At 35.3% G+C, this 20830-nt stretch overlaps 1 protein-coding gene across 3 annotated transcripts in view; it reads left to right on the top strand.

Annotated features, from left to right (window-relative positions):
• Nucleotides 1–20830, top strand: part of ARMC4 (armadillo repeat containing 4) — a 188539-nt gene that overhangs the window by 100385 nt on the left and 67324 nt on the right. For all 3 annotated transcript variants that reach the window (XM_027593224.2, XM_027593225.2, XM_027593226.2), the window contains one exon: nucleotides 1452–1566. In XM_027593224.2, the coding sequence (XP_027449025.2) occupies nucleotides 1452–1566 (115 nt within the window). The remainder of the gene's footprint in view (nucleotides 1–1451; nucleotides 1567–20830) is intronic.

Here is a 20830-nt window from a genome sequence, read left to right on the forward strand (position 1 = left end):
GTGTGCTTTTTTCTTATTAAAAGTTGTTTTCTAAAGAGACAATTTGTATCTTACTACAAGCTATTTGCACTACCAACTATTTTATAAGGTTATGTAAAGCTGATATCATACTTGGACGCTTTGAAATAACACATATTTTTCCCCCCTGGCAAACTCATCTCAGATAATCAAGAAATGTAGTTGTCTTTATGTCAATTTTCAAGAAAGAATTTGAATGGCATTCTAAGCTAGCGGTATTTATTCTATCTGTGGCTAAATGCTACATGTGTTTAACTCAACCTGAGATTAAAAATCAAAGGAGTTTTGATGTTCTTTATCTTTTTTCATCTGCTTTGAGTTTAACGTATCTTTCTGAACAAAGCCATTTTTGTAAAGGATATTAAGTTTTGTTTGGGCCACCTTCTCAACTGCAAGTGTACTCAGTGGACCTTAATGCAAGGTTATGCTCCCTGGGCTGATTGATATATAAACAGAAGACAGATGGTGTAGAGATGACGCTGATGATAATTCATTTTTCAGCTAGTCATGAAGATATTTTGATTACAGTGTGTTTAAGTAATTATAACACAGTCTGCATGTTAGTCTTGCTGAGAAGGGAGCACATGGAAAACAAGTTAGGTGTTATCCACACCTAACAAAGGGTGCACTGTGGCGTAATGATTTTAATTCCTAATGCTAGATTAGGACTGGAGGAGTTTAAAATATGTCATGCAGTAAGGTAAGTCAATTAAACATAGACCAAATAAAAAAGGTAACTTCACAGTTTTGAGGCATAAATATTTGTTTTGGAAAGTATATAGATGTTACTATATGAAAGAAACCAGTATTTTGACATTTAGGTAACAGTCTGTGTACAGCTAATTAAAAAATTACATGGCTTGATTTTAAGTTTATGTGAATCGTAATTATCACGGAGCTTGCTTTCTGTGTCATGAATTTAAAACTGAAACCAGAGATCTGGCAGTTTAGTAGCACATTCTATTCCTGCTGTTGTTAAAGGTTTTCTTAAGTAGGCTCCACGCCGGGCGTGGAAACCAACATGGGGCCTGAACTCAAGACCCTGAGATCAAGAACTGAGCTGAAACCAAAAGTCAGCTGCTTAACCAACTGAGCCACCCAGGCTCTCCTGCTTTTGTTGAAGTTTTGGAGAAATTCTAGGGGCGCCTAGGTGGCACTCAGATGGTTAAGCATCTGCCTTCGGCTCAGCCCATGTTGGGCTCCCGGCTCAGCAGAGAGTCTGCTTCTCCCTCTCTTTCTGCCTCTCCCCCTGCTCGTGCTCTCTTTAACTTTGTGTCTCAAATGAATGAATAAAATCTTTAAAAAGAAAGAAAGAAAGAAAATCTAAGCAAATGTCAAAAGGAGAAAAAATAGAATTATGTGGATAGATAGGCCATTTAAATTTTCATTTCTACATACTAATTACAGTTTATCTTTTTTTGGTCTCACAATAGGATAATTGATCGCTTAGATGGAGTTCGTTTGTTGTGGTCCCTGCTGAAAAATCCTCACCCCGACGTGAAGGCCAGTGCAGCTTGGGCCCTCTGTCCTTGCATCCAAAATGCTAAGGTAAGAACAGACTATAAATCAATCCCTTCTAGAATCTCTAATACTATATTGAATAATGTCATCACAGTCCTAATTGCTTTTGACTTACTTTTGGTCCAACTTACCTTGTAGAAAAGAGTGCTGAATGTTTGTGCCAAAATAATTTTTGAGCAATGCCTTTTCCTGGTTAGTTTTTAAATGCCAAATGAAACTAGGCTCAGGTGGCAGTGCTTAGCAAGTTCCACCTGGCTGGTGCAATTGAAACAGGTACGCCAGGTAACTCAAGAGGAAGAGAAGTTGACTGTTCTTATCTCTTGGGTGATAAGAAAATTGTATTTACCTGCTACTCTAAGAAGCATAAAATTGCTTCTATCTTATTTATATAACCTGAAATACGACAGTGAAAGATCACCAAGTTCTTTGTTACCTTGAAAAAGTAAAATAATTTCATGAATCCCACTTTTCTTTATCAATAAAGACTGGATATAAAACCCATAAATAAAATTTTTACATGACAAAAAAAAAAAAAGACTGAACTGGAAGAATTTTAGCTCTTCATTTGTAAATTTTATTATTTTCTATAAAGATCTCTTTTCAGCCTATTTCTATTTTCTTAAAATTTTTTTCTATTGATTTAGAGATTGCCTTTTCAAATCCTTGTTGCTAGAGATATTTTTCTCTGTTGAATACTTTTATTTAAAGGATTACTCCTATAATAAACTTAACATGACTCTAAATATCATCCTAAATATTTGTGACTAGAAATAATCTTTTGTAAAAAGTGAATAGTGATGGGTACTAATAATAGAGGAGACCTATTACAAACTGGTCAATAGAACCATTTTTTTATAGCAGCAAAATAAATATAATAAAACATAACAATATTTTATAACAAAAAATAAGACACCTCAAATGTCAACCTACAGGAAAATGGACAATAGGATGATACTGTGGTCATATAATATCATACAATGCAGCAGTGAAAAACAAATGTATTTCAGTAATGTATTCATCAATATCAATACACCTCAAAAACAGAGAGAGAGAGGGAATCCTCAATCAGACTCCCCACCAAGCATGGAACCTGATGCAGGGCTCAATCCCAGGACCCTGAGATCATGACTTAAGCCGAAATCAAGAGCTGGATGCTCAACTGACTGAACCACCCAGGTGCCCCACCAAATATATTTTTAATTTCCAAAAAGTCTTTGTTGATCTATGAATGACCTTTATAGATAAATAGAGCAAAAATACCAAGTTTCAGAAGTAGATGTATAATGTAATTCCTATTCTATATAAGAAGGTCCACAGAAATTTGTAAAATATAAAATTTAAATGCTATTATTTAGGGACCAAGGAAGAGCTCACTAAGGAAATATCACTACATATCCTTGAAGGATATCCTTATCAGTTACCTGAACTAATCAGCCCAGTCCTTCACTCATAAATATGAACAACAAAGGATCACCAATTATTTAAGGAAGACTAATGGTATTTGAGACAAGCCAGTATTGATAAGTAGAATTAACTTCAGAGGAAACAGAGATAATGTAAGGAACAGAATATAATATGAAATTTTAAAAAATTTGTATCTTCAGAATGACCCAAGGGGAATACTATATCCAAAAAGGCTGTTATTAAAGAAAAGGTCATTCATAGATCAACAAAGACTTTTTGGAAATTAAAAATATATTTGGTGGGGCACCTGGGTGGTTCAGTCAGTTGAGCATCCAGCTCTTGATTTCGGCTTAAGTTATGATCTCAGGGTCCTGGGATCGAGCCCCGCATCAGGTTCCATGCTTGGTGGGGAGTCTGCTTGAGGATCCTCTCTCTCTCTCTCTCTCTCTCTCTCTCTCTCTCTCCCCCTCTGCCCCTCTCCCCCTTCTAATAAAGAAATAAATAAATCTTAAAAATATATGTATTTGGCTAAACAATAAATTTAATAGAAGAGACAAATAGTAGGTATGACTGTGTAATTATCTGAAAGATAAAGTCCAATAAATAAGAATGCAAAGTAAAAGTAAAAAGAAAATAGCAGGTCGGGGGGAGGTTTGAAAAAAAATAGCACAAGAAAATACAGGAAAGGAAAGACAGCAATTGAAGGGAAGAAAAATCATCGTTAAAAAAAAAAGTGGGAAGGTTCTGTAAATTGAAGAGTTGAAGAAAGATTCTAGTCTTCAGATTGAAAAGATCCCTTTAGTGCCAAGCAGGAAAAACAAAGAAAGTTATCTATACCTTGACATAAATTCAAATTTGATGTTTCCAGAAAATTAAAGGAAAGGAAAAAGTTACATAAGAACAAGGAACACACCAGTATTAGATTTAACATCATTCACAATAAATTGTAAAAGAAAATGGAACAAATCCTTTACTGTCTTCAGAGGAAAGTATTTCTATCCTGGAATTCTATATCCTATAAAAACTAGCATTCAAGTGAGTGTGGAGTAAGGACAGAATAAAGACATTTTTCTTTCAGAAATGTCAAGACTCAGGAAGCTTATTCCCCATAAACCTTTTCTGGAAAAAAAAAAAGTATAGACTATTTTCCAGCAAAACAAAAGATTTTAAAAAAGAGAATAACATTAGTTATAGAAACAATTACTCCCTGAAATTTATAGTTAAATATAAATTTGTGTTGATAATATGGCTCTCAAATTTTATAAAATTTTTAAGAAAGAATTTAAAAGTAATAGCATAAAGTAAAAGCAGATAGTATTATCACAGTAACAGTCTGAATCTAAACTGCCAGATGATTCCATAGGTAAACACATACTAAAGGTCTTTACTTTTCCTGGAGAAGGATGTTATAGATACTGGTTCATTCTCAATCATCATCAAAAATATAAATTTAAATACAGAACTTAATTCTGTTTCATCGATGAGATACCATTTCGTGTATAGATAACATTTCTACATAGTGCTGTTATTGGGTGTAAATTGTGTCCTTTATTCACATGGATTTTAACTACAAATCTGCCTATTTATCTATTACTAGCTGTTATAAGACATTCTGTAAGAGACATTCCAATATTTTCATTTTCATTATTCCTGCCCAGGATTTCTGTCCTGAATATCTGACAATGCTAGCAACCTAAACTGAACCACACTCAAACTAAACACAGCCCAACATGTTTGTCATTTAGCCCTTGGCCCCAAGGCCTCCACTGGATCCAAGCCTCCAGAAAGAGCTCCGACTTGCTCCATTTCTGATGAACCTTTCCTGCCCTCTGCACATTCTATACTCCTACCACCTTAGTGTCTTTAAATTGTTCTCAAGAAAAGGAAACCTCAGCCGCCATCGTATCGCTCCTGAGGGAAAAGCAGATGCATGATATCTGCTTGTTCACTACTCTTACCAAGAACTACACTCCTCCTCTGTACGCATTATCATTTAGGTAACACAAGTGTTTGAAGAATTTTAAACAAGGAAGTGATGTGAGCAGATTAGTTAATTAGAAGATATGAGTGGGTGATTAATTAGGCTTGTGCAGTGGTTCAGGTGAACATAATTAGAATCTGACCTAACACAGTGGCAGTGTGGGCAAAGAGGAAGAGTCAGTATAAGAAATAATTTCAGGGGCGCCTGCGTGGTTCAATTGGTTAAGTGTCCGACTCTTGGTTTCGGCTCAGGTCATGATCTCAGGGGCATGGAGCCTGCTTAAGATTCTCTCTCTCCCTCTCCTTCTGCCCTTCCCCCACTCTCTTTCTCTAAAAAAAAAAAAGAAAGAAAGAAAAGAAATACTTGCAAAGTAGATTCAGATATTGTTGAGTGGATGTTGGCTGTGAGAAGGAGGTCAAGAGAGAGTTTGAATTTTTTTGGTTTTCTATTTTAACTTCAACAACTAAGAAATAGTAACTTTACAAAACATGAGAAGAACATGATGTCAGGCAAAGATGGTGGATTTGCTTTCAACCAGGTAGAGCTATCCAGTCATTTGAGTATATGAACCTGGGTATCTGGAAAGAACTCAGGACTGGAGATGGATATGTGAGAATTACCAGCATGTCAGAAGTAGCTGAAGTCTGAAGAATAAAGGAAAGGCAGAGGGTGGGGAGTGAGGAGAGAAGGGCGAAGAGAAGTCATACAAATCTAAGGTAGAAGACTAAGATAGATTATAATCATGGAGGGTGACAAGAAAGGCAAGAAAGGAAACAAATTCAAGAAGCGGGGGGTCATATTCAATAATATCATTTGCCCCTAGGAGGTCATTTACCTTTGAAATTGAAATGAGTACATTAAATATGAAAAATAGGTGGTCATTGTTCATAGACATTTTAATTGAGAAGAGAGAATTTAAGTCAGATGTCAGTGGGGTAAGAAATTAATTAAGGGGAGAAATAGATATAAATAGGGTTAATAGTTCTTACTAGAGGTTTAGCTGTTAAGAGGAGACAGTATGAAGTCCAGAAGATACCTCAGGTTTAAGGGAATGATTAATATGGGAAAGGTATGAGAGAGAGGGAGAGAGGGTATGTGTGTAGCAGATGTAGGAAGGGAGGGAGGGAAGGAGGGAGGGAGGGAGGGAATGAAGGAAGGAAGGAATAGCTCTAAGTATTCCTTAATTTTACAAGCACCTTGCTCTGAGTAGTGTAAAAAACTTGTGGAGTGCCAACCAAAAGGACACTTCTAGAATGCCTAACTCCTAAAAGTGAGTCCACTGAGAGCAAGCCAGAAGAACTTCTGGTAAGAAATACTGAAAAAGGCAACTTGTTATTTCATCCAGATGACACACACATAGCCAGTCTCCTGTCTATCTATCATCATTGAATTTAAAAATTATCAAAAGGATCTGAATACCCTTATCTAAATATAAAAAGTTGAAGTCAGACTTTTCCTAGTTGACAGTTAAGTATAATTTGGCTGATTATTTCAACAATGAGGACTGGTATTTCTGATTAGGTAATATAGAAGACACATCCATAAATTGAATTAACTAAATATTCAGAGGAAAAATTTTGATGACATATATATCAGAAAATATATCTTCTAGGACTGAATTTTTGGTGAGCATTTTTAGATGTCAATTTGTAATAGATGGATACATATTTTTTCAAAAATGTATTGTGATATGTGAGCCAAAATTTTGAAGACTCTTGGTCTCATATGCCAGGTTTGGCCCATGAAATGAGACAGAAGGAAACTTAGAACACCTTTCCTCAAGAAAATTGCCTGCTATCTTCTTTTTTTTTTTTTTTAACATATAATGTATTATTTGTCTCAGAGGTACAGGTCTGTGATTCAACAGTCTTACTCAATTCACAGTGCTCACCATAGCACATAAACTGAGGGTTCTAGAGGGGAGGGGGTGGGGGGATGGGTTAGCCTGGTGATGGGTATTAAAGAGGGCACATACTGCATGGAGGACTGGGTGTTATATGCAAACAATGAATCATGGAACACTACATCAAAAACTAATGATGTACTGTATGGTGACTAACATAACATAATAATAAAAAAAAAGAAAGAAAAAATAGCCTGATTTGCAAGGCTCTTGTCTTTTTGAAAAATCCTATTTTCTAGGATCAGAAGGTAAATGAATATTATATTGGTCTCTCTCCTTGCATCTTTATAGAACAAAACTCATCTTCCCAAGGTAGAAGGATACCTCAGTGGTAGAGTACAAAAGAGGTCCTGTGCTCGGAAAGGCAAAATGAAGAAAGCACATTTATAATATTGAAAAAGAGCATCTCATTGTGTATACAGATCGCAATCCATGGTTTAAGGCAGCTCTATCTAATAGAACTCTCTGTGATGATGGAAATGTATTCTTCAGATATGGTAACCATTAGCCACAGAATTGAGCACTTGAAATGTGACTAGTATGACTAAGGAACAGACTTTTTAATTATATTAAGCTTTAGCTTAATTAAATTATTTAAATTAACTTTAATTAACTTAAATAGCCAAATGTAGCTAGTGGCTGTTGTTTAGATAGCCCAAGTCTAAGATATGCAAATAATGGAGGGTTGTCTTCTTTAAGGTGACCCCTGCAAAGAGCTGTAAACCTCAAGATTTACACGATTACATATAGTTACATGCTCACTATGTAAAATTTGGAAAGTGAATAAAAACAAGGAGCTTTATGAGTTTTTTCCCACAATTAAAAATGTTTTTTAATTAAAAATAACAGCCAGGGGAAAAAATTACCCATAATTTCAGTACTTGGGGCTAATCATTAAGAGTTAGATTGGGGTTTTTTCCTTAACAATGAATTGTGAATATCTCTCTTATTCTCTACATAATGTCTTTCCATATCCCTGTCTAGTGTTCTTGGCTGTATAGTATTTTGTTGTCTGGCCATATCATAATTTATTTATGCAAATAAATTTCCAGTGTTAAAGAAGAATGAGGTTAGTGAAACAAAAATTTTAATTTGAGCTTTTCTAAAATATTCTTTTCACATAGAGAAAATTAAGCTACCTCTGATCCACTGGTAAATCATAGTTTCCCAGGGCTTAATCCATGGTTTCCATTAAACAGGTAAGAAGTATGGCCCCTTGAGAGCTTATTTGGAGGTTCTAGCAGGGGAGCGCAGCTACTCATATACCCTTGACCGAAGAACGGTCCTCCTCTATCGGGAAAGGTCATCCTCTTTGACCGAATGCACAGCTTCGGGAAGGATGCACATGGAGCAGTGAGGGAGGAAGGGGACACCCACCTAGCCAGGCAGATCAGCTGAATCAACCCTGGAGATCAATGGGGTGACAGATGTCACACACACAGAACACAGGCAGCAACCTCTTTGACCTCTTCCTCTGCCTGCCATTCCCCCTGCTTGTGCTCTCTCTGTGTCAAATAAATAAATAAAATATTTTTTTAAAAAGTGTGGCCCCACAAAAAAGGAGAACAACAGGCCAATATCTCTCATGATTATAGATGCAAAAATCCATGACAAAATACTAACAAATGGAATCCAACAATGTACTTAAAAAATCATACACCATGATCAAATGGGATTTATTCCTGGGATGCAAGGGTGGTTTAATATTCACAAAACAATCAGTGTGATATGTCACATGAGTAAGAGAAAGGATAAAAACCATATGATCATTTTAATAGATGCTTTTTCACATTCAACAAAGTACAACATCCATTCATGATATAAGTTCTCTACAAAGTAGGTCTAGAGGAACATATCTCAACATAATAAAGGCCTTAAATGAAAAACCCACAGCCAACATCATGCTTATTGGTGAAACACTAAGCACTTTTCCCCTAAGGTTAGAAACAAGACAAGGATGTACACTCTCACCACTTTTATTCAACATGGTACTGAAAGTCTTAGCAGAGCAGTTAGACAACATAAAGAAATAAAAGGCATCCAAATTTGTAAGAAAGAAGTAAAACTCACTATTTGCAGATGACATGATACTATATAGAAAACCCTAAAGATTCCACCAAAAAATTACTGGAACTGATAAATGAATTCAGTAAAGCTGCAGTATACAAAATCAATGTACAGAAATCTGTTGTATTCCTACACACCAATAATGAAGCAGCAGAAATGAAATTACACCAAAAACAATAAAATACCTAGGAATAAACTTAACCAAAGAGGTTGAAGACCTGTACTCTGAAAACTATAAAACACTGATGAAAGAAATTCTAGATGATGCAAAGAAATGGAAAGATGTTCCATGCTCATGGATTGGGAGAACAAATATTATTAAAATGTCTATACTACCCAAAGCAATCTACAGGTTTAATGCAATCCCTATCAAAGTACCAACAGTGTTTTTCACAGAGCTAGAACAACAATCCCAAAATTTGTATGGAACCATAAAAGACCTCAAATAGTGAAAGCAATCTTGTAAAATAAAAGCAAAACTGAAAGTATCACAATTCCAGTTTTCAAGTTATATTGCAAAGCAGTAGTAATTAAAACAGTATGGTACTGGCACAAAAATAGACACATAGATCAATGGGATAGAACAGAAAACCCAGAAATAAGCCCACAATTATATGGTCAATTAATCTTGACAAAGGAGGAATGAATAGCCGATGGGAAAAAGACAGTCTTTTCAACAAATGGTGTTGGAAAAACTGGACAGCCACATGCAAAAGAATGAAACTGGACCACTTTCTTAGACCATACACAAAAATAAATTCAAAATGGATGAAAGACCTATACGTGAGACAGGAAATCATAAAAATTCTTGAAGAGAGTACAGGCAGTAATCTGACATCAGCTGTAGCAACATTTTTCCAGATATTTCTCCTAAGGCAAGGGAAATAAAAGCAAAAATAAACTTTTGGGATTATATCAAAATAAAAATTTTCTGCCCAGCAAAGGAAACAATCAACAAAACTAAAAGGCAACCTACAGAATGGGAACAGATGTTTGCAAATGACATATCTGATAAAGGGTTAGTATCCAAAATATAAAAGAACTGATACAACTCAATACCCAAAACCCAAATTATCCAATTAAAAATGGGCAGAAGACATGGACATTTCTCCAAGACAGACAAATGGCCAATAGACACATGAAAAGATGCTCCATATCACTCATCATCAGGGACATGTAAATCAAAACTACAATGAGATATAATCTCATACCTGTCAGAATGGCTAAAATCAAAAACACAAGAAACAATAGGTGTTGGTGAGGATGTGGAGAAACAGGAACCTTCTTGCACTGTTGGTGGGAATGCAAACTGGTGCAGCCAGTTTGTGGAAAACTGGAATATTTTTTTCCTCAAAAATTTAAAATAGAACTACAGTACAATCCGGTAATTGCACTACTGAGTATTTAGCCCAAAAATACAAAAACACTAATTCAAAGGGATACATGCACCCCTATGTTTGTAGCAGAATTATTTACAACAGCCAAACTATTGGAAACAGTGCAAGTATCTATTGATAGATGAATGGATAAAGAAGATGTGGTGTATATATACAATGGAATAGTACTCAGCCATAAAAAGAATAAAACCTTGCTATTTGCAACAACATGGATGGAGCTAGAGAGTGTAATGCTAAGTGAAATAAGTCAATCAGAGAAAGACAAATACCATACGATTTCACTCATATGTAGAATTTAAGAAATAAATTAGCAAAGGAAAAAGAGAGACCAAAAAACAGATTCTTACCTATAGAGAACTGATAGTTACCAAAAGGGAGATGGGGGGGGGCGGGGAATGGAGGAAATAGATGATGGGGATTAAAGAGTACATTTACTATGATGAAAAAAATAAATAAAATGATATGATAGGGATTAAGGAGTGCACTTACTATGATGAACACCTGGTGTTCTGTGGAAGTGTTAAATCACTATATTTTGCACTTGGAACTAATACTGTATGTTAACTAACTGGAATTTAAATAAAAACTTAAAATGATAAAAAAAAAATAAGTAGATGATAACAAAAGAAGAAGTATGGCCCCATAGATTAATTTGGCCAGAGACTTTCTTTAGCTAACGTGATCATTCCTAGAGATGGTGTCCCTCTGGGACTTTCAACTCTTCATCCAGATTTATGTTGTAAAGCAGGTTACATAGTACTTATATCTTTACACACTAGACTGTCATTCTGTTTTCACCATAACCATAATTATTTATATGTATGTAACCTATAACCTTTCACATACATCATCTCAACTAACTGCACAACCAGTTATTTTTGCTTCTGAGGAAACTAAGTCATCAGAATATTTAATTACTTGCTCAAGATCACATAACTAGAATGGTAACTGAGCTACGCTGTGACCCAGTTCTAACCCCATACCCTGTGCTATGGTTCCACCACAAAATAGCTGCCATCCACATCAACAAGCAAGTCTCTGCAGTTTTAATTTCTAAGCTTTTTCTGGGCGATTCCTTTGTGAAGAAATGTCCCATTGCTCCGGAAAATATGGGATTTCCTTAAAAGTCTTAGGGCTGTTTTAAGCTTTGAGAACCTCAAAATGTAAATGCTGCAAGCCTAAAAAATATCATTTAGTGTACTAATTTGGGGGGATATTTTAAAAGTATTTTTGGTGTACCATATGGTGGGGTACCATTACGTTGATAATGAGGGGCACTGTGCATGTGTGGGGACAGGGGATATAGGAAACCTTAGTACCTTCTGCTCAGCTTTTCTGTGAACCTAAAACTGTTCTAAATAATAGAGTATGTTTAAAAAAAGAAGCTTTAAAAATCATTTGAAATTTCCATTATTTAACTCTCTGACACTTGCTCGGTTTTGGAAACGTTGAAGTAAAATTTTACCTTCAGGGTTTAGTTTCCATCAGTATTTGCCATCTTCCATGAGAGAAACTAAAAAATTAAGATTTAAAAAAAATGTGCTTTTCAAAATTCACAAAACTAAACCATTGAAAATGAAACACATATAATTGAATTTTCAATCTTGAAGCATTTATACTTCTGAAACAATTTCAGTGTAAACCACACTAGGACATTTGGGCCTTGCTATATTGATTTTAGTAAGCTTTCAACAATGTTTCTGTATTTTATTGAGTAATCCTTTTTCCCCACACTAAACCTAATCATTCAAATCCATGAATTGTTGATCTTTGTTTTTTCAATGCTTATACCAAAAATTAATCACAAATCAATAGGAAAGGTTTTGTTTTGGTTTTGATTCCATTCTTAACCTATGACATAGTAACCTGAGGGTTGAATACGTGTTTTTTTTTTTTTTAATTTTATTTATTTATTTGACAGAGAGAGACACAGAGAGGGAACACAAGCAGGGGGAGTGGGTGAGGGAGAAGCAGGCTCCCCGTGCAGCAGGGAGCCCAATGTAGGGCTCCATCCCAGGACCCTGGGATCATGACCTGAGCTGAAGGCAGACCCTTAAGGACTGAGGCACCCAGGCGCCCCTGAATAAGTTTTTATCCGTTTCATGCATGTATTATACTCAAGGAGGTACAACGTCTTCTGTTACTTCCATTGGCTGCCTTAAGTCAGTGTTAAAGACAGCCCCAGAATATAAAATGATGCCTGAGCAGAATATGTTGTAATATTAATAATTAGTAAATGGACCAGGTTTATACTTCTTAATCACTTAAAGTTTTCATTTTGCCTTGAAGAGTTTTGTGACAATACATGAATAAAATAAAATTAAAAGTTAAAATCAATATAATTAATATAATATTAAAAGTTAGCAGTGATTTTATTTAATTTCTGGGCATATCAAATAATTAATTTAACAACATGATTTAGTACTATTTGCCAAACCCTCTGCAGGTACACATTACATTTTGTATACCTTTTTTTTATCATCTTAACATAAATGCATAACATTTATGCAATTAAGTTAAAATACAGAATGAGGTTAAAAACAATTGAGCCTTTCTAGAATGTTCTTTCACATAGGGAGAGAAAGTAAAGTTACCTCTGATCTATTGGTAGGAAATTCAAACATAGTAGCTCAGGGAAGTATTTTGTAATTGACATTGTGTCATAAGTTAAAGGGCAGTGTTTTCCTTGGTGGTATGTAAAATAATCGGGCATTTTACAATCAACTGCCTTTTGGATTAGCTGAAATAACATGGGTAAAGATACTTGTAAATGTCTATATGCATGGAGGGAAGTTATGTGTACTTGGAACTCTTGGGGTCTCATGTGTCTTATTTTTTATCACCATCCAAAATTTATCCCACTTGATGATATTCAATTTAGCATTTTCAAGTAGGAGCTTGGATATGCTATTTTCTTTAGGTGAATTAAAATTGTTTTCTAATGAGATTGTAAGTTCTGAAGGAGAATAGAGGCAGAAAACAGTTTTGAATATGCTGGGCATCCAGCTTGCAGTAAAATAATGGAACCATAAGAGATCTTGCCAGATATTTTGGTCCATTCTTCCCTCCTCCTCCCCCACACCGCCCCCTTTCAGGTAAGTTAATGACTCAACTTTCGCGGAAAGATTGCCTTTTATTTTGTAAGAAAGGATTTCCACATTTTTTTCACATAAGATGTTTTGCAAGTCATTTAGGCTGATTAACTTATGAATGATAGGATTTGGCACCATTCTGAAATAAAGAACTTCTTTGTCTGGATTAACAGCACTGACAGAGATGCTGCAGAAATCAGCCATTTTCAATTATAGCTCAGAGCAACACAAATGGGAAGAGAGCACAAGCCAAGCCTCCAGACAAGTTATGGCTATTTCAGGGTCCCTGCCACGTCTGTCAGGCATCATGAAACCTAAGCGCACTGTTTGACTCCATGTGGAATGGATATGGTGAAATGTCAACTGTTCAAAACAGATGTTATCCATTTTTTATATTTTTAACAGCATGTGTATTAGAACACATTTTCAGATCTATCTGTTAAGAAAATGAGACGTGAAAATCAGTTCTAGTGAATGTATTGCATCTTTTCTCGCAAAGGAGTATTTAAAGCTATCTATCAGTGAATGAGCTGAGCAGCAACATACTTTGGTACTGAATTGTGGGATCGCTGAGACAAATAAAGAGTCATAATGTACTTTTGCATTGCAGCTGCATTATAAGTTGTTGTTAGATGCATAAAACAAATGGAATGTGAGATCTTCATGGTAAGGAGGACTGACTTTCACCAGCACACCCGTGTCTTAATTAGAAAGCATAAAATTGTCCTTCATTTTTGAGAAAGTCAGTATAAAATAGTTTTTTATAGCTTCTCAGTGGTAAAGAAAATGTGCTCGGTGAAAAAGGTATGTTTCGCGAGCTTTATAATTATTTGTCCATTCTCTATATGACTGGAAAATCAGAATGTGAAATATGAATCTGTTTTATGGTCATATATAAAACTTGAAAGACTACCTAAGACAGAAAGTAAGCGTCTTCCATCAGAGAACTACCTAGTGTTCTTCAGTCTATCAAGAACTGAGGAACTAAAGTGAACTAACCAAAAAAATTCACTTCGTATTTTTTCAAGTCATTTTATTTAACAGTGTACCATTTTGAGGTGAGTTTTTTGTGTGAGGCTTAAGGAAAGTTAGTTATTGGGTTTTTTTCCACTTAAGCTTGCTACAAAGGATAGAGAGACTAATGACCTCTATAGTGATGTTATTTAGTAAATTTCATGAGCCACAAGTATGGTTGCAGACAATTAAGTATTTTGTGAAAAGTGTGAGAGATTTGTAAATGGAAGTGAAAAGCTGTTCCTTTCAAGCTGAATGATCAAACACATTTTTGGAGAAAAACAGTGGTTGAACAGGTGTTCAGTATTACAAACTTGTGATGTAAAGAATGCAACAGCTGAGTCTGGCAAAAATCCATGCATTAAATTCTTTGTTCTTACGAAGCAAAACTCTGCTGCAAAAAGTCAACTCAAATTTGTGCTCCATGAACAATAAGGTATTGAAAAATACAGAAACTCATATAAAGAATATATAATTCGTCCGTCACTTCTAATTACTTTCTTGTCTCTTACCGACATTTATAAGAATCATTTTCTTTCGTAACATATCATTACATTTTTATGTTATTTCTTTTTTTGAATGTTGCAAGGTAGTATTTGATTTTCTTAATTCTGCTTCTTTTCAGTAATGGTTAAAAAGTTTTTAGTAAGAAAAAATAGACATTTAAACATGTTTGCCTTTTTATAAGGCAAATTTATATTAAAATTTTATATTATAACCACCACTTATGAATTAGATAGGAACCAGGTAGTCTCATTTTAGAATAAATACTCTGCATGTATAGTAAGCCAGTTGTAGAATTAGGAAGAAAACTCAATCTGTCTTCCAAATCAGTAATATATCCATGAGATCATTTGGCTTTGTAACTTCCTTAAACTTAAATTTTGCTGCTTGTTTAGAAAATAATGTCTGGTTCTGAATTTTGATCTTGGAGGAAAATAATCGCTAGTAATTTCAAAACCAGTGGCCTAAGGATCTCTTCCAAGGAGAGTAGCTAATCAGAGACATTTGAGAATGATTCCCCAAAAGAGAAGAGAAAGTTACTTTCTGTGAGGTTGGAATACATGCTTAGGCAATTTTAGCCAGGAATGTTGAGACCTGAGCGTGGATGAGGCCAGCTTCCTGACTCCAGGTGTGACAGAACACAGCTGATCAAACAGGACAGAAATCTGACATCACTCTCTGTTTAACTTCAGCCGTCCAATGACCCATGCCCGATCAGGAAGCCGAAGAGAAGCTAGAGAAGGCATGTATAGTGGTATAGTTTCGTACTAAGAATATTGCCATAAACATGGTTTATGAGCTTTGATTTGGTCATATTTGGGCCCTAGAATGTATAGTTGTCCAACAGTGTGCCAAACAGGCTACACAGTTTATTAAAAAAATTTAAAACCTTTTGAAAATGTGACCCTGCCTGGTTGTGGTCTGCTATCATTTTTAAGTCAACTCTATGGCCAAATAGTTCAAAGTATACTCATCTGGCCCCCAGTTCTTAAAATCCTAAAAGATTAAAGTGAACTGTATTACAAATATTTTTTCTGTATGCCAGATTTTCAAGTGGGGACATGAAGGACCAAAATAATAGTGAGGGTGTTAAACAGCTCATCTTCAGACTACAGCTGGAAGGACCACCATCTAAGGTCAAATCTGTTGCTTTCACCTGGATTCTTCTCTTGCTCTACTATTGCTCTCCCATTCCATGTGCTTCTCAGACCCTACTCCAAAAAGGGCTGCAATGCAGGTTGTAGTCTAGGAAGGGATGGAATTGACAGAGGTGTAATATACAGAATGGAAAGTTACAACCAAAGGTATAGCCTTTTTAAAAAATTTAAATTTTAGTTAGTTAACATATAGTACAATATTGGTTTCAGGAGTAGAATTCAGTGATTCATCACTACATACAACACCCAGTGCTCATCACAATAAGTGCCCTCTTTAATTCCCATCACACATCTAGCCCATCCCCCACCCACATCCAATTGGTTCTCTATCATTAAGAGTCTCTTATGGCTTGTTTCCCTCTCTCCTCTTCCCCCCCCTTCCCATATGTTCATCTGCTTTCTTAAATTCCACATATGAGTGAGATCATATGGCATTTGTCTTTCTCTGACTGACTTAGTCAGTTCACTTAGCATAATACACTCTAGCTCTACCCACATCATTACAAAGGGCAAGTTTTCATTCTTTTTGATGGCTGAGTAATATTCCAGTGTGTGTGTGTGTGTGTGTGTGTGTGTGTGTGTGTGTCAGTGTGTGTGTGTGTCACACACACACCCCACATCTTCTTTATCCATTCATCAGTCAATGGACATTTGGTCTCCCTCCATAGTTTGGCTATTGTTGATAATGCTGAGGGATAGCTTATTCTAAACAGGTATGTACAAAATCATGCCAACAAATTAGCTATTTGTGAAACCATTTAACCATCTTATTTTGAAAGTACAGTTATTAATTACTAGTTACTTTATTAAATTAATCTCATCCATTAAACTGATCATATCATTATGTCCACTTCAGCCATGAACTCCCAGGATCACATTGTACTTTGTTGCCATCAGGAATTGTACCATCTCAAAATTCACTGACTCAGACATTTAACTGAGACCCAAGTTTCTAGTCACAAGGTTACATCCCTCCATTTCTCTAGACACACATCTTCATATAAGAAGTAGCCATAGGTAGTGGTTAGTAGTAATGTTTTCCTGCCTCCTTTCATGAATGTGGAAGCCCTTTTGTACCCCTATTTTTAAGAAGTGAAATAGATTTGGGTCCCGTGCCTAGAATACTTTTATTATTCTGCTTCTAGACCTGAACTCAGCATGCTCATAACTTAGCTTCATTGTCCTTTGGATTCTTTTCTCCTAGGATTTTTATAGTTCAGGTCTTACATTTAGGTCCTTAATCCATTCTGAGTTAATTTTTTTAATATGGTTTAAAAGTAAGGGTCCAACTTCATTCTTTTTGCATGTGGATATCCAATTTTCACAACACTATTTGTTGAAAAACTGTCCTTTTCCCCATTGAATGGTCCTGTCAAAAACCATTCAACAAAATAAATACCCAAGGGTTTATATCTGGGTCTCTATCCTATTCCATTGGTCTACATGTCTGTTTATAAGTCACTACCTCACTCTTCTAATTACCATTGCTTTGTAGTAAATTTTGAAATGAGGACGTCTGAGGAGTCCAACTTTGTTCTTCTTTTTCAAGATCATATTGGCAGTTCAGGGTCCCCTGAGATTCCATGTGAATTTTAGGATGAATTTATTTCTGCAAAAAAATTATTGGGATTTTGATAGTGATTGCATTGAATTTATAGATCACTATAGGTAGCATTGACATCTAAACAATATTAAATCTTCCAATCTATGAATACGGATATCTTTCCATTTATTTGTGTCTACTTTAATTTCTTTACCAATGTTGTACAGTTTTCAGTGTACAAATCTTTTACCTCTTTGGCTTAAAGTTCATTCCTAAGTATTTCATTCTTTAGATGCTATTGTAATTGGCACTGTTTTCTTAATTTCCATTTCACATTGTTCATTATTAGTATATAAAAACACAGTGGAGTTTTGCATGTTGATTTTGTAACCTACAACATTGCTCAATTCAGTTATTCTACTAGTTTATTGTAAAATTTAGGGCTTTCTACATATAGGATCATGTCATTTGTGAACAGAGGTAATTTTTTTCTTCCTTTCCAATTTGGATTTTAAAATTTCTTTTTCTTGGGGTGTCTGTTAGGTTGAGTTGGTTAATGTCCAACTCTTGGTTTTAGCTCAGGTCGTGATCTCAGGATCAGGAGATCAAGCCCCTTGTGGGGCTCAGCACAGAGTCTGCTAGAGATTCTCTCCCTCTTCCTCTGCCCCCCCCATTTGCACACACTCTCTTTCTTTCTCTCTCTCTCTAAAATAAATAAGTAAATCTTTAAAAAAATAAAATTTCTTTCTCTTTTCTAACTGGACTTAGGAAGTCCAGTTGGCTAGGACTTCCAGTACTATGTCAAATAGAAGTGGTGAAAGCAGGCGTACTTGTGTTGCTCCTGATCTTGAAGGGCTTTCATCATTGATTATGCTATGAGCTGTGAGTTTTTTCTATGTGGCTTTCATTATGTTGAAATAGTCTCCTTCTATTCTGAGTTTGTTGTTTTTTAAAAAAATCATGTACAGGTGGGACATTGGGGTGATTCAGTCAGTTAAGCGTCTGCTTTCGGCTGAGGTCATGATCCCAGGGTCCTGGGATCGAAGCCCACATTGGCTCCCTGCTAAGCGGGGAGCCTGCTTCTCCCTCTGCCTGCCCGTCCCCCTGCTTGTGCTCTCTCACTCTCTCTGACAAATTAAATAAATAAAATCTTTTTTAAAAAATCACGTAAGGGTATTCGATTTTGTTAAATGCTTTTTGTGCCTCAACTGACATACTTCTATGGATTTTTACCTTCATTCTCTTAATGTGATATATTACACTTATTGATTTTCTTATGTTGAACTATCCATACATTCTAGGAATAAATCCCACTTTGTCATGGTGTATAATCTTATTCAATTTGGTTTGCTAGCACTTTGTTGAGAATTTTTACATCAATATTCACAAGCAATATTGGTCTACAGTTTTCTTTTTATGTAGTGACTGTCTAGCTTTGGTATCAGAATCGTGTTGCCCTCATAGACTGAGTTTGAGAATGTTAGCTCTTTAATTCTTTGGAAGAGTTTCAGGAGGATTATTGGTAATTCTTCTTTAAATGTTTTGTGGAATTCACCAGTAATGCCATCTAGTCCTGGGCTTTTATTTGTTGGGAGCTTTTTGATTTCTGTTTCAAATCCCTGGCTAGTTATAGATCTGTTCAAATTTTCTACTTCTTTGTGATCCAATCTTATTAGGTTATGTGTTTCTAGAAATTTACTCATGTCATATAGGTTATCCATTTTGTTGGCATACAACTGTGCATAATATTCTCTTACAATCCTTTTTATTTCTGTAGAATTGGTTGTTATATCCCTTCTTTTATTTCTGATCTAAGTTACTTGAGTCTTTTTTTTTCTTTGTCAATCCTGCTAAAGATTGGTCAATTTTATTGATCTTTGAATAGCCAACTCTTGATTTCATTTACTTTTTCTATTGTTTTCCTATTTTTTTTCCTGTAAGAAATAGATGTGGTTTCTTCTTTAATTCATTGGTTATTTATAGGTGTGTTGTTTAATTTCCAAATATTTGTGAATTTTCCAGTTTTCCTTCTGGTGTTGATTTCTGTTTTCATTCATTGTGTTTGGAAAACATACTTTGTATGATTTCAATCTTTAAAAAAATATTCAGACTGGTTTTGTGGCCTAAAATATAGTCTATCCTGGACAATGTTTCATGTGTACTTGAGAAAAATGTATATTCTGCTGTTGTTGGATGGAACGTTTTGAGAGGACTTTTGTATATCCACGTATTTACTCAAATTTGGGATATTTTTAGGCATTATTTATTCAAATAATCTCTCTGCCCCTTTCTCTGTTTTCTTCTGTGACTCCCATAATGCCCAAATTGATCTGTCTCTCTCTCTTTTTTTTTTCGTTGCTTAGATTCAATAATTTTCAATCACCTGTCTTCAAGTTCACTGATTCTTTATTCTGCCTGGTTGAGTCTGTTATTTTATCCCTCTAGTGAAATTTTCAATTCAGCTATTATACTTTTCAGCTCCAGAATTTCTATTTGGAGATATATATACACAGAAAGATATACAGAGAGAAATTTTATATATATGTTATATATATAATAATTTATATTTATTATAAATTATAAAGGAAAACACAAAAAATGAAAGGAACTAAGGAAAATGATATAGGAATATGATATCATTTTCCTTATTTCCTTTCATTCTTTGTGTTTTCCTTTAGCTTTTGAACATACTTAAGACAATTGTTTTAAAGTCTTTTCCTGGTAATTCTGACACATTTATTCCTTCATGGATGAGACCATGATTTATTTTGTTCCTTTGAATGAACTGTGTTGCTTTGTTCCTTGGTATGTCTTGGGATCTTTTGTTGAAAAGTGGGCATTTGAAAAAATATCCACCTCTCCTAGTTTTTCCAGATTGGTTTGGAAGACCTCCCCTAGTTAATAAGATCCTGTCATTCCTATTGGAATCAGCCCAGGGTGAAGGTATAAGGTCTCTTCGGGTCTTTTCTGGGCATGTGTCCTATCTGGGCCTGTGTATATCCTTTTTAAAAATTCCCCATGTTCATGGCTGTTTTTAAATGTCTTAATTTCTCAGAGTCTCACTCCAGCTTCTCTTTGGGGGCATAGATGTTTTATTATATTTCTCTGCTTGTAATCTCTTGCCCCCAGGTATCTGTGAATCTACAGTCCCCCACCCCACAATGCCTGCCACTGCCTTGCATAGTTTTTGCCACCTGAGATCCAGACTCTGCCACAATTTCCTGTCTGA

The sequence above is a fragment of the Zalophus californianus genome, chromosome 9 (genome assembly GCF_009762305.2).
Source record: "Zalophus californianus isolate mZalCal1 chromosome 9, mZalCal1.pri.v2, whole genome shotgun sequence".
In the NCBI taxonomy this organism is placed as follows: domain Eukaryota; kingdom Metazoa; phylum Chordata; class Mammalia; order Carnivora; family Otariidae; genus Zalophus; species Zalophus californianus.